General features: G+C 38.3%; 1 protein-coding gene across 9 annotated transcripts in view; it reads left to right on the top strand.

Annotated features, from left to right (window-relative positions):
• UTRN (utrophin) overlaps positions 1–14,246 on the top strand; it is a 527,828-nt gene that overhangs the window by 378,846 nt on the left and 134,736 nt on the right. For all 9 annotated transcript variants that reach the window (XM_082634331.1, XM_082634332.1, XM_082634328.1 and 6 more), the window contains one exon: positions 8,162–8,318. In XM_082634331.1, the coding sequence (XP_082490457.1) occupies positions 8,162–8,318 (157 nt within the window). The remainder of the gene's footprint in view (positions 1–8,161; positions 8,319–14,246) is intronic.

The following is a 14,246-nucleotide window of genomic DNA, read 5'->3' as shown; positions in this document are numbered from 1 at the left end:
ACTTGACTCATTGATTTGAGCTTCTGACTTTTTATTTTGCATCTTTTCCTCACTTATCATCCTTGGTGTCGATATCTCTACTGATAACTCTGTATATTTTGACTTCTCAGTTTCTTCTTACTTTATCTCTAAATGCTTTTCTTTTTGCAGTACGCGGGCCTCTCACTGCTGTGGCCTCTCCTGTCATGGAGCACAGGCTCCGGACGTGCAGGCCCAGCGGCCATGGCTCATGGGCCCAGCCGCTCTGCGGCATGTGGGATCTTCCTGGACCAGGGCACGAACCCGTGTCCCCTGCATCAGCAGGCGGACTCTCAACCACTGCGCCACCAGGGAAGCTGTCTAAATGCTTTTATCCCTATTTTGTTTCTAAGCCCTATAGATCTGCCCAGGCCTAGGACTTGGTTGACATCCCATGTTATCTTGGCATCCCTGGGATGATCAGTCTCAGGAGACCAGGGGCAAATTGTTTTCAGAGCACACATTTTATTTTTTTACAACCCGCCTGGCCATGCACATCTGTGTGCCATTGATTTTGCCATGTTAGTTGGAGAAGAGCCCTCTGTTGTAGCAAATCAGGATTGCTTAGAACATCATCAGTGAAACAACTCTCCTTCACATTAAAGTTATGGATCTTATGAAGAGGACCTTCCTTCATTAGCTTCATATGTACCGGGACCACCTATATACTATCCCCTAACTTTGTAGTTTTATTCTGTATATATAATTTGTCTACAATATTCTAACTAGATTGTTTAAAAATGCACATCCTCTAATATTTTCAACTGAGGAATTCCTAGCTTTCTTTTTATTTTTCCTTTATCTTCCCGAACCTACACATCTTTCTCCTTATCTTTAGTTGCTTAAACCTTTCCACTTTTTAGACTTCATCAACCCCATCTACCCAGCTTGGATTTCATTATAAACCATTTCAGTAATGTCAGGACCTTGAAATTCTTCTCACCCTTAAAATTCCTGTCTGCTTTTCCAATTGCTGATGCTCTGATAACCATACCCTCCCTATCCCCTGATCTAAATTCTGGGCTTCCTAGTGTTGCACTGGAAAGTGAAAAATGATAACATTTCTTCACCTGAGACTTGACAGTTTCTACTTAGAATTGCTGTTGCAATTCTGAATGATTTTCTATCATAATCACCACTATCCCTAACTTTTAAAGATTTCGATTCCTCATTGGCTCCCAAAACCTCTCGAAATCTCCCTCTCTGCATTCAGCCTTGCTTCATTCTTTTCTGAGAATAAGGCCATCAGATAGATGTCCCTTCTGTGCATTCTGTATTTCAAATTGTGCTTTCATTGTGCTAAAATCAGTATTGTCATGGCCGGAAATATTTGCTGCAATTTATCATCATTTTTAGAAAAGAGACTATCTGTCAAAGATCATAATAACAGCTAATATTTATTGAACATTCACTGTGTCTACATGAAATGCTTGACGTTACCTCCATTGACCACAGCGTGATCATTGGAACTGCGGAATTACATGTGACTCAAGGCCTTGGGTTAATATCTTAAGTACTATTTTCCAGTCTTTTCGGTTAACGTTTTTATTTTTTATTTATCTATATTTTTGGCTGCGTTGGGTCTTAGTTGCAGCACGCAGGATTTTCGTTGAGGCTTGTGGGATCTTTCGCTGTGGCACGTGGGCTTCTCTCTAGTTGTGGCATGCAGGCTCTGTAGTTGTGGCGCAAGGGTTCCAGAGCACACAGGCTCTCTCGTTAAGGTGTGTGAGCTCAGTAGCTATGGCACGCGGGCTTAGTTGCCCCGCGGCATGTGGGATCCCAGTTCCCTGACCAGGGATCGAACCTGTGTCCCCTGCATTGGAAGGCAGATTCTTTACTGCTGGACCAGCGGCGAAGTCCCTTTTCGTATAACTTTGATCACACTTTTAAAATACGGAAATCTAATTTACCAACTATTCTTTTGCAATCAAAAAACAATACATACAAGTCTGTATTCCACTTAGATCAATATAAGCAAAGATAGATTTGAAACCTGAGCTAGAAGATAGGCTCTTAGGAACTTTTAACAATGTTTTTTACTTCCTGGAAAAATGTGAATTGGAAATTACTAATAAATTCAGTAATGTGAAGGCCATGCTTAAACTTATATGTTAAATTTGTATAATTTAGGATTATGTTAATTAAATATCCACTTATCAGCTTAATGTTTAATATGGATCCTTATTAACTTACGGTTTCAAAGGCCAGTGAAATTCTCAAATCTAATGAAAACAGGGTTCAAAGATAAAATTCTATCTTCCCTTTCTTTTATGAGCCTCTTAAAGATTCAGAGCACCTTTTTAGAGGCCCTTAGAGGAGATTAACCTTTAACATCATCATTACATCTAACGTTATCACACTTTTACAATGTCATTGACACCACTTTTAACTTTAGGTAGTCGATTTTGCTAACCATATTGTAAAACTTCTAACATTTTTTTTCTCAGATCTCACAGAGGAAAATTCTGCAGCTTTCCTTCTTATTTTCCTCTGGCTCAGTGCTTTTCGGTAGAACTTTCTACAGTGATGGAAATGTTCTGTATCTGCACTGTTCGCTACAGTAACCACTAGCATGTTGAGCAGTTGAAAGGTGGCTAGTGCAACCGGTGAACTGAATTTCCCATTTTACTTCTTTTAGTTAACTGAAGCTTTAAATTGAAATAGGCACATATTGCTGGTGGCTACAATATTGGAAGCACAGCTTTGGTGTTCTTTTCAGAACAGACTGAATTCTGAGGACTCCACTTTTTTCTCCTAGTCAGTCTTAATTCCTTTTCTGGGAGCAGAAATAATCCCCTTTTAATGTTACTGGTTATTCTTGCACTAATGAAGGTATTTTCTTTCACTATAACTCAATTTGTAATCTATGGGTTTTACCATAAAATAAAAGTTTCTTTGTAGTAAGAATGCAAACGTGGGTATTTAATTCTGTGCATTTCTTCCTTACACAATAGGGGATAGTATATCTCTTTTTTTGGGGGGGTGGGTATGCGGGCCTCTCACTGTTGTGGCCTCTCCCGTTGCAGAGCACAGGCTCCGGACGCGCAGGCTCAGCGGCCATGGCTCACGGGCCCAGCCGCTCCGCGGCATGTGGGATCTTCCCGGACCGGGGCACGAACCCGTGTCCCCTGCATCGGCAGGCAGACTCCCAACCACTGCGCCACCAGGGAAGACCAGACCTACTACTTTTCAAATGTATCTTTACTTGTCTACAAATATACCTTGGCAATTTCTGTCTGCCCTCTTAAGTGCTGTCCATGATGAAAGCAACATAGTGGAAAGAGATTAGAATTTAGTGTGGATTCCAGATTCTCACCATGGCTTCCTGAGCAAGTTTCTTCCTTCTCTGAGCTGTAGTTGCCTCAGAGAGTTGTTGTGAGGTTTCCTATCTCAGAGTATATTTGGTTTACTTGTCTTCCTCCTAACTTGACCCTGGAACCTTCTATTTCTGAACCAGTGTAGTGTCTGATATCAGAGTGGGTGCTCCATAGATGTTTGACTTTATTGAAAACATGAAAAACTGTATTTTATTTTAATAAATGCTCCTCCTACTCATTCACACTGTTTGCTCTCTTTTTTTTTTGTATCTGTACTTTGGGAGAAGGGATAAAAACTTCTTTGAAGAAACATGAAAGGTAGAGGCTTTTGGTGATTTAAAATAGATATTAATATTAATACATAGTTTTCTCCATAGTTCCTTTTCTACAATATTTAAATGATGAGGTGCCATTTTTATGGATGTTTATGTTCAAAAAAGTTTTCATATTATAGTTTTAAAAATAACTGGTCATTTAAAAATGTTTAGAGAGTTGTAAAATAGATGACTCAATCTAAAAAGAATTAACTTGTGTGAAGCATTTTCTGACGTAGACATCACCCTGAGTTGCTAATACATGCAATGAAAGCATCTACTGCTTTGCACATGTCGGGTACCCAAAGAATGAACTGAAGCAGATGAGAGGATAATAAAGTCTCTTATCCAAAATGTAAGTGCCCACAGATATGTGTTAGATAAAGAAACGTTTTAAGCGAAGATTCTGAAAGCATGATTGATGACTGGTTAACTGTAATCTTGGGGAAATATAAGCCTCAGAATGTTTCAAGTAAAACTGAAGAAGTACAACTATACCAAGCACAAATGTAAGGTTTCTTTTTGCAAAGCATTCAACCCAGTGCCCAAGAAAAGGCTTTCATCTTGAAAGATGAAAGAATTAAATTGAAACTAGGACACTGAAGGCTACTACAGAAGCATGCTTTTATTTGGGCATATGGTAGTAATCCACCAAACACATATTTATAATCTATCAGAGAATAACCAGAACAGATTTTCCAGTCAGAGATTCTGTCACCTCAGTTTGCTTTTTACTATGGAAAAAGAAAGATATAGAGAAGCACATAGACCAATGTTATCTTTTTTATTTCAAAGTCAGTTTAGTATCTCGCTTAAAAGAGTATTGCCTTCATCTTTATAAATAGTTCTTCAATGCTCAATGCCATAGATTTCAGTGATCAATTTCATTATTTCTGTGCAGTCAAAAAGTAAACTGCATTGGAAAAGACATTATCATGTTCTTCAATACAATGAGTGTGTAACTAGATGTCATAGGAATGTAATGTCTGGTTTGGTTATTGATTAAAGAGTTAAACTATAGACATTGAAGATGCAGGATCAAATAATCTGAAATAAGAGGTCAGGGTGTGTGCATAAGTGTTTTGCACACAAAGACACTCAAGCACTTCTTGATTGACTAAGAACTTCTGATTTCTAGCTGTTATTTATTTATTTATCAATATTTATTATTTTAAAATATTTATTTATTTATTTACTTACTTATTTATTTATTGGCTGTGTTGGGTCTTTGTTGCTGCATGTGTACTTTTCTCTGGTTGCGGCGATTGGGGTCTACTTTTCATTGCGGTGTGCAGGCTTTTCATTGTGGTGGCTTCTCTTGTTGCAGAGCACAGGCTCTAGGGGTACAGGCTTCAGTAGTTGTGGTGCACAGGCTTAGTTGCTGCACGGCATGTGGGATCTTCCCAGACCAGGGATTGAACCCGTGTCCCCTGCATTGGCAGGCGGATTCTTAACCACTGCGCCACCTGGGAAGTCCAGGATTTATTTTTTGGATTCAAAAATACTGGAAAGAAATTGCACCAACTCAGTTAAATATACTGAGGACAAAATGCTTTGTAACTGGAAGAGAGAATTTTCAGTTAATATACTTGAAATTATTTAGTTCTGTTCTTTGCCAAGTAAAAGTATTGTTTATCAGGGACATATTTGGCCTAAAGTTAATCAGTATGAACACAGAAAAGCTGGCCCTCAAACAGAATCAGGATCTCATTAAAGCATAAGTTTGTAATGTGAGGTCAATCATAGCACCTGTAGAATGAACAGAAAAGACTGTAAATACAAGAGAATAAAATAGAATTTCAAATTATAATTATGATACCTCAAACTTTTTTCTGTACTCCTAACTTCTTTTTTTTTTCTTTTTTTGCGGTACGTGTGCCTCTCACTGTTGTGGCCTCTCCCGTTGTGGAGCACAGGCTCCGGACGCGCAGGCTCAGCGGCCATGGCTCACGGGCCCATCTGCTCCACGGCATGTGGGATCTTTCCAGACCGGGGCACGAACCCGTGTCCCCTGCATCGGCAGGTGGACTCTCAACCACTGTGCCACCAGAGAAGCCCCTGTACTCCTAACTTTTAAAAAATTATTTCATACCTAGATTTTTTGAATAAGACATAGAATTTTATAGTTTGAATAGTTTGTTTTATATTAACCAGCTGACAATGGAACTATAAATAAATTGCTGGAAAGTTGGTCTTTTGTGTGTGACAGAATTCAGGTTCATGGTATTTTAGAGATATGCAGAACTCCCATTTTTTTCTTTTAGCCAAGAATATTGGCTGATAGACTATGGTCATTGTTTTAGGAATTAGAGATGAACTAGAGATCAGAGATACATAGTTGTTCTTCTGAAAAACATTAGGAAATTTTAAACAAGACTTATGATATTGTTGAATATCCACTGCTGGAAATACCACCTAATGTGATCAATGGGGAAATATTTGTTTGAATGAACTATAGCAGAGCTATTAGCTTTTTTTTTTTTTTTTTGCGGTACGCGGGCCTCTCACTGCCGCGGCCTCTCCCATCGCGGAGCACAGGCCCCGGACGCGCCGGCTCAGCGGCCATGGCTCACGGGCCCAGCCGCTCCGCGGCACGCGGGATCTTCCCGGACCGGGGCACGAACCCGCGTCCCCTGCATTGGCAGGCGTACCCTCAACCACTGCGCCACCAGGGAAGCCCATAGCAGAGCTATTAGCTTTGAGACAAAGATTCAAGTAGGTCAGATGTCCAAAAAGGAAATTACTAATAGGTCTAAGGGTCAGTAGTTGCTGTGCTTGGTTGACTTGTTTCATATCACTCAGTAAAGGAGCAATTTTGTGGAAGTGGGGCTCATAAGCCAATGTTAAGGTGAACGTTGTGGTATGAGAGGATGTGAAACATGGTCAACAGAGATTTCTTGTACCTGGGGTTGCCCCAAATGAGTCATCTTTTGCTATCATAAATCTTTAGTCTTTGGAAGCTGTTGTGTAACAAGGCTTATGTCTGTCTCCATTAGCCTTGCCCCTTTCATTCTGAAAGGTCATGGACAGTCAAGATAATTCCATTTCATGCAGTTTAGCATTTAAGTCCACATTCATGGTCTGTCCACTGGGGTGATGCAAGATTGAGGAAACACTGATTCCTTGAGTCTCTCGAGTTGTTTTTGACTTACTTATCTTTTTAAATCCAACTCATGTGGTGTGGGCTTGAGGCAGGGCTTTCTCCAAGGCTTTGGGCTTTCTCCAAGGCTCTAGCAGGAGCAACTAGCAAATTTGTCTTTTATTTACTTTTCTATTTGCAAAGGCTTTATTCTTATTGAAGCCTTCATCACATAAAAAATGTTTTTCCTAATGTCATGAAGAACATAGGGGTAAGACAGGAATAAAGACACAGACCTACTAGAGAATGGACTTGAGGATATGGGGAGGGGGAAGGGTAAGCTGTGACAAAGCAAAAGAGAGGCATGGACATATATACACTACCAAACATAAGGTAGATAGCTAGTGGGAAGCAGCTGCATAGCACAGGGAGATCAGCTCGGTGCTTTGTGACTGCCTGGAGGGGTGGGATAAGGAGAGTGGGAGGGAGACGCAAAAGGGAGGGGATATGGGAACTTATGTATATGTATAACTGATTAAATTTGTTATAAAGCAGAAAAAAAATGTTTTTCCTAAACATAGTTCCCTAATTATGAAGTTCATAATTTAAGAACCTGAAGATACTTTTCTGTACTAAAAACAGAAATTATTATTGAAACAAAGACCTCATCTTTGAATCAGAGTATAAAGTACTGCAGTGATTTCTGCTCAGTTGTTTTCTATTCATAACATTTGTCACTGGACATCAGTCAGCCATAAACGAAATAGTGTTCTGTCCAAGTAATCTTTTATTGTTTTTCAACTTTTTGAGATAAATGTTGGTGCTGTTCTGCTCTCAGTAATTTATTTGAATACAAGAGAAATCAAGACATTAGTAATTTTCCCCCCTCAAATTAGCTTTTTTGGAAAGAAAAATCATACGAGCCTGTTGCATATACTCAATTAGTACAAAAATATATAAAAATTAAGCATTTATGGTGTTCTCAGTAGTAACTGCATCTGGTATGTATCTTTCTAAAAATTTTATATGCATATGATTTCTTCTCTCTATCCCTCTTTTTGTATATATAGATGAAATGAGAAAAAAGTTACATTTGAATGTGCATATACACTATACATAAACTACTGAAACTTGCTTAAATAATTTTACATTATATCATGGACATTCTTCTTGAGAACCTCATATTGATGCCTTTGTGGTGTGGAGGTGTATGTTTTAACTTTTGACAGATATTACCAACATATCCTTAATATTCTAGCTTATTCAAAATAACTGTTTCTTACAGGAAGTATATATTCTTTTTACAAAGTTTCAGCCTCCTTCTTAAACGTGAGCATTAGTTGGTTGTGCATGATTATTAGGCTAAAGGAAGGTACATAATTTTTTGGATGAATTTCAAATGTCTAAATGTGGTCAGCATTATCTCTTCACAGGGCTCATTTGGAGGCCAGTGCTGAGAAGTGGAACAGGTTGCTGACGTCTTTAGAAGAGCTGATCAAATGGCTGAATATGAAAGATGAAGAGCTTAGAAAACAAATGCCTATTGGAGGGGATGTCCCAGCCTTACAACTCCAGTATGATCATTGTAAAGTAAGTTGATCACATACGGTGGGTTCCTTTCTTTCATTCATTTTGATTTTGGTGAAGTAAGTACTCAAAATAAAATAAATATGTGAGTGGAACCAATTATGACAGGTTTTTTTCCTCCTCTGTTCCTAATTATCAGTATTTAGGCATTTTATTCAAATTGCATGGGTCGCTCCCTTTTTTTTCAAATAAAGTTTTCTCTTCATATTTAACTGAAGGTTTTTTCAAACATTGCAGGTATCTAAAGCACTAGATTGCTTTTAGCTGATCATGAAATTTATCTATTTCTAATAGATTTTAAAATATTAATATATTATATTGGGGGAAATTTTACTGTAAGTTAATCTTAAATTCAGAAGTTATAGAGTCATAAAGAATTATATACTATCTTATTTTATTAAATGAAAGTAGAAAAAATAAGGACTTGTAGTAGTAAGAAAATAGAATAGATATAACTCTGAAAGCAAATGAAGACTGTTGTATTTAAGATCATTCTATGGGTTTTGGGGGTTTTTGTCTGAACTTAGACCCTTTTTTGTCACATTTTTATTCTGCTCAAATATCTATCTCTGTGCAAATTTGTACTTTTACTCTGAAAAGCAGATATACTGAAGTTATCAACTGACATGTTAATTCTTATAACCTTGTATTATTTAAATTCTTTGCCTCATTAACTTTACATTCATTTATATAATATATCTTCATGCCCATTTTCTCATATATCATATATCACCTTGTTTTGTTATATTTTTCCTCTTCAAATGCAGTGCAAGTTCTTATTCTAAATCTGTACATTTTAATGTGATGTTAGAACTCTGTTCTCATTTAAAAAATGACAAATGCTAACACATGCTTCCTCTAAAGGAAGACATCCTCTATATTATAAGTTGCTTCAATACAGAATGATAAGACCTTGAAATTTATCTTATTTTGAAGGCTTGTGACCAGGTTATTCAAGTTACCATTTGGGTAAGTTTTCTCTTTGTACTTGGAAAGAGAATATGATAGAGGAATAGCTCTAAGATTAAAATAAAAAAGAAAGACACTGTTGGTATGTAATATGCAAAAAATAATAATGATGATAGAAGATTTAAAATTACTGATTTAAGAAAATCAATTTCTCCTTACTTTTTTTAGTTTTCCCTTCTATTAATTATTATATACCCTTTTTGAGGATTCAGGTATTAGTGATGAAGTAGAATAATACAAAGCTCTTCTAATAGAAGTGCTTTGTTAAGGAATAAAATGCGCTTGTGACCGTATGCTACCATTTTGATTAAAACTGAAATCTTGAGGTAGGAAATGATTGTCCACTTCTAGCTTTAACAAGTAAAGTGCGCATCGACATTTCCAGTATGTGCTGGCCATGTTCTAACTCCTGCTTCCACCAAGGTTACCCTGTTTTAGATTGTGTTTTGTTCTGTCTTAGGGTGCAGTTGCTCTGCTTCAACCCTCTGGACCCAGGCATTTAGATAATAAAGATAATATTGATAATGTTGCTGATGATAATGTCAGTTCATTTATTCAGCAAGTATCTGAGTGCCTAATATGCATCAGGCACTATTCTAGGCACTGGTGAATCAACAAATGAACATAAGTTCTTGCCTGGTTCTGAGCGATACAGACATCAGACCAATAAGCAATAAATATATAATATGTCCCATGGTAGTAAGTGCCATGAAAAAAGTAAAGCAAGGTCAAGGAGGGAGAGAGGGAGGGGATAGTATAGGCAGCAGAAGTGTTATTTTATGTGGAGAAGCTTAGGAAAGTGCCATAAGTGGGATGATTTTCAAATAGATACCTGAAGTTCAGGAGTTCAGGAATGTAGTTCAGTAATCCAAGTGGGGGTGGTAATGACTTGGACAAGGATATCTCAGTGGAGATAGTAAGAAGTAACTGGTTCCTGAATATATTTGGAAATAACAACAGGATTTGCTTATAGATTAGATGCATGGGCTGGGAGAAAAAAGAGGAGAGACGTAGTGTCAGGAGTCAAAGGTTTTTGGACAAAGCAGATGGAAGAATGGAAGTATCATTCAGAGAGATGTGGGAAACTGCTGGATGAGCAGTCTGGGGAGGAAATTTAAGAGTTTTTTTGTTTGTTTTTTTTGTTTGTTTGTTTGTTTTTTTGCGGTACGCGCACCTCTCACTGTTGTGGCCTCTCCCGCTGCAGAGCACAGGCTCCGGATGCGCAGGCTCAGCGGCCATGGCTCACGGGCCCAGCCGCTCCATGGCATGTGGGATCTTCCCAGACCGGGGCACGAACCCGTATCCCCTGCATCAGCAGGCGGACTCTCAACCACTGCGCCACCAGGGAAGCCCAAGAGTTTGTTTTTTGACGTTTTAAGCTTACGATGCTTATTAGGCAGTTAGATATACAAGTCTGATGTTGAGAGAAAGGTCAACAAATCAGAATTATCAGCATATATATTAGCCGTGGAATTGGATGAGATGATCCAGGGAGTCAAGAATTCCAAGACATCAGCCCTGAGACACCCTACCTTTAAAGGTTAGGAAGATGAGGAGACTGAGAAGGCAGAGCCAGAGGATATAAGAGCCAAGAGAGAACAGAGTCTAGGATACCAAAGGCAGAAAGTGTTTCATAAAGGCAGGTGTAATCACAGGGATCAAATATTGCTGAGAGGCAGAATAAGATGAGAACAGAAAAGTGACCATCTGTAGACAGTCTTGCTGACCTTGACAAGAGTCATTTCAGTGGTGTGGTGAAGTTGGAAACCTGATTGGTATAGATTCAAGAAAGAATACGAATAGAAGAAGTATAGAGAGCCCTTTCAAGGATTTTTACAACAAAGGAAACAAAGAAATGAAACAGTAGCTGGAGGGAGAACGTGAGGTCAAGTAATGGTTTTGTAAAGATGGAGAATAATTCAACATGTTTCTATGATGATGGGAATGATCCTGTAAAGCAGGAAAAATCAGTGACGCAAGAGGGAGGGTACCATGTAGGAACCCTACATGGGTGATAGGGTGGGATCTAGTGCACAAGTGGAACCATTTGTATTAGGTAGAAGAGCTCATCCAGTTTAACAGGAAGAAATGTGGAATATATGGGTACAGATGAAGGTAGATTGGTACATGTGGGTGTGGGAACATATAGATGTTCTCTTTCTATTGTCTCTGTTTTCTCAGTGAAATAAGATTAAAGGTCAACAACTGAATATAACAACTGAATATAAGAAGAGGGAAGAAGATGTGGACATCTGAGGAGAGAGGAGGTAGAAAATGTAGTGTAAAAGTGGGTGCATCAGTAAACTAGGAAATATACCAAGACTGCAGGGCAGCATAACAGGCTGATCTGGAGTCACTGCTCATGAGCTTAAGGTGAGAACAGCCAGTGTGAATGTTTTTCTTCATCCATGTTTAGTTGCTCCAGTGAAGGTGAGGAATTAATTGGAGAGCTGAACTGGAACAAGCAAATGTGATGGAGTAAGAGAGGGGCCAGGGAGTTACAGAAATACAAGGGAGTTGTATAATGAGTGCTCATGGGATTGAAGCTGGCTAAGGGGAGTTGTGAGGATATGGGAGATATGAGGGGCAGTAAAGCAGTGTTCAAAGTCAGCGCTTCGGGGGACTGAAGAGTTGTTCAATGGGAAACTGGGAGCACGTTCTATAAAGAAAACAGGTCGTGGTCAGAGTAGGGACGCTAAAGTCGAATTTATGGAGGGGTGCATTTATGGTTTATGACAACATCCAGTGTCTTTTTGCTAAAATGAGCTGTACGAGTTGGGTGGAGAATAAGGTCTTAGAGGAGAGCAGGTTGAGGAGCTGAGAGGCTGGGTAGTGGAAGGATTGTCTATGTGGATAATAAAATCACCATAACCATGAGAGAGAGCCAGATGTCAAAATGATGGTGAAAGAAGGAGGGGTAATGGTGATATAGTTTAGAATTCTAATATAAAGATGATGTTTCCATATTCCATTAATCCTTTGAGTCTTAAAACTACTCAAAATCCCCTTGGTTGGGGATGGAGGAAGGGAATAGTGTAAGTTGGATATAGATTGTCCCTGCTTTCTAGATTTCTTGGTGCCTGGTTCTAGACTTTCTCAGGTTACTTCTTTATCACAATAGCTATCATTTAGCACATTGTGCATGATCCAGACTACCATTGAGGGACTTTTCTTATCAGTAAGTCAAGAGTTTCCATTTAACAGTCTGTACTTCTTTAACTTTCTGAGTTATGTATTAGATGGTTTATATGAATAGCCCAGATTTTCTGAGTATGTGTTCTCACTCACTGTTATATCCTCACTGGAAATAGTCCTTTGTAGAGGTTTGTGTTGATTCTAGATTCTAGAACATATCTTATCATAGTCTGCCTTCCAATTTATCAATGATCCAAAACTATAAGTGTTCTTAATATTATATATTATTAATGTTTGCCAAAAGCTTCATCTTTAACTCTGAGAACTAAGCAGGCTAAGATGCTAGGAGATATAAATTATGGAATAGTGTTCAGAGTAAGTTTGTGGAGATGTGTATTAGTTTCCTAAGGCCACCATAATAAAGCTCATAAACAGGTGGTTCAAACAACAGAAATTTATTTTCTCATAATTCTGGAGGCTAAAAGTTTGAAATCAAGATGTAAGCAGAGTTGGTTTCTTGTAAGGGCCCTCTCCTTGGCTTGTAGATGGCCGTCTTCTTCCTGTGTCTTCACATGGTGTACCCTGTGTGGGTATCTGTGTCTTAAAACTGCTCAAAGTACCCTCTTTTTATTAGGACCCCAGTCATATCGGATTAGGGCCCACCCTAATGAATGTCCTCATTTTAACTTGATTACCTCTTTAAAAACCCTATCTCCAAATACAGTCACATTCTGTCAAAAGTAACCTTCTTTCCCAACTGCCAAGAGTAATGTTTCTAATTGCTATAAATTATTACAAGGAGGGCGAATCACTATAGTTAGTACAATTAGGGTAATATTTAAAGATGTGACACCTACCTGTAGTAGTTTACCTTTCTTACTGAACTTCGCCAGCTATAGGCATTGTATAGTCTAACTGTAGTGGAACCTCAGCCTTGCTTATGTTCTAACCTAATTCTCTAATTTATCCTCAATCTTTTCTTAAAATCAAAATCCATTTGGGTGTACATGTGGTAGCTCTATGTTTCAGGCAAGATTTTTCTTTCCCATGTTCTTGGAGATATCTTTTCCCCTGGTCTTCCGATTTTTTTTATCAGGGAAAGTCTTGTGTGTGTCTGTGTGTGTGTGAATGAGTGTGTACAGCTTAGAATTGTCAATTATTAGGATTGAAAGAAACCCAAGAAATAATTCAGTCCAATCCCCTTATTTATAGTGGAAGCAAATGAGAGGCGTATGATTTAATGATATCTGAGTTTTCCTTCCTCCTTCCTTCACTTCCAGCGAATACTTACCATTTACTTAGTGTGTCTGGCAGTTTCTAAGACACCAGAAGGACACAGATACAGAAAACAGACACAGTCCCTGTCCGCATGGAGCTTCCAGTCAGGGAGAGCCTATGTTTGTAGCTCTCAAACTTACAGTTCCTATGTCTTCTCTGTGCTATGAGAAATCATTGCCAACAAAGTTTGTGGCTGAGCTGTGAACTGCACATTGCTGTCCCAAATCTCTGGTTGTCTGCCTAACCACCCATTTCTCTAATCCCCTACTTTGGTCCGTTGGTTATAATTCAGGCATGTTTTCAGTTCGTGTGCACATTTATTACCAATCTTTTTTCCTTAAGGGATTGTAGAATTCTCTTCAATTATAACATTATGATGTAGCTTTAAACAGAACATAAAATAATTTTTAAACTAATTTTTTCACAGATATGTTTAGCACTAAATGTAGCATTTAGTCTTTTTCTTTTCATTTTTTCTTTTATTACAAACTTTGTAATTTTTTTCTGACTTCTTGGTATTTAAGTCTCTGTCATAATAAATTTTTAAAA

The sequence above is a fragment of the Mesoplodon mirus genome (genome assembly GCF_964341445.2).
Source record: "Mesoplodon mirus genome assembly, chromosome: 10".
NCBI classification, from domain to species: domain Eukaryota; kingdom Metazoa; phylum Chordata; class Mammalia; order Artiodactyla; family Ziphiidae; genus Mesoplodon; species Mesoplodon mirus.
The sequence above is the reverse complement of the archived record's forward strand: the minus strand, read 5'-3'. Positions and strand labels throughout refer to the sequence as shown.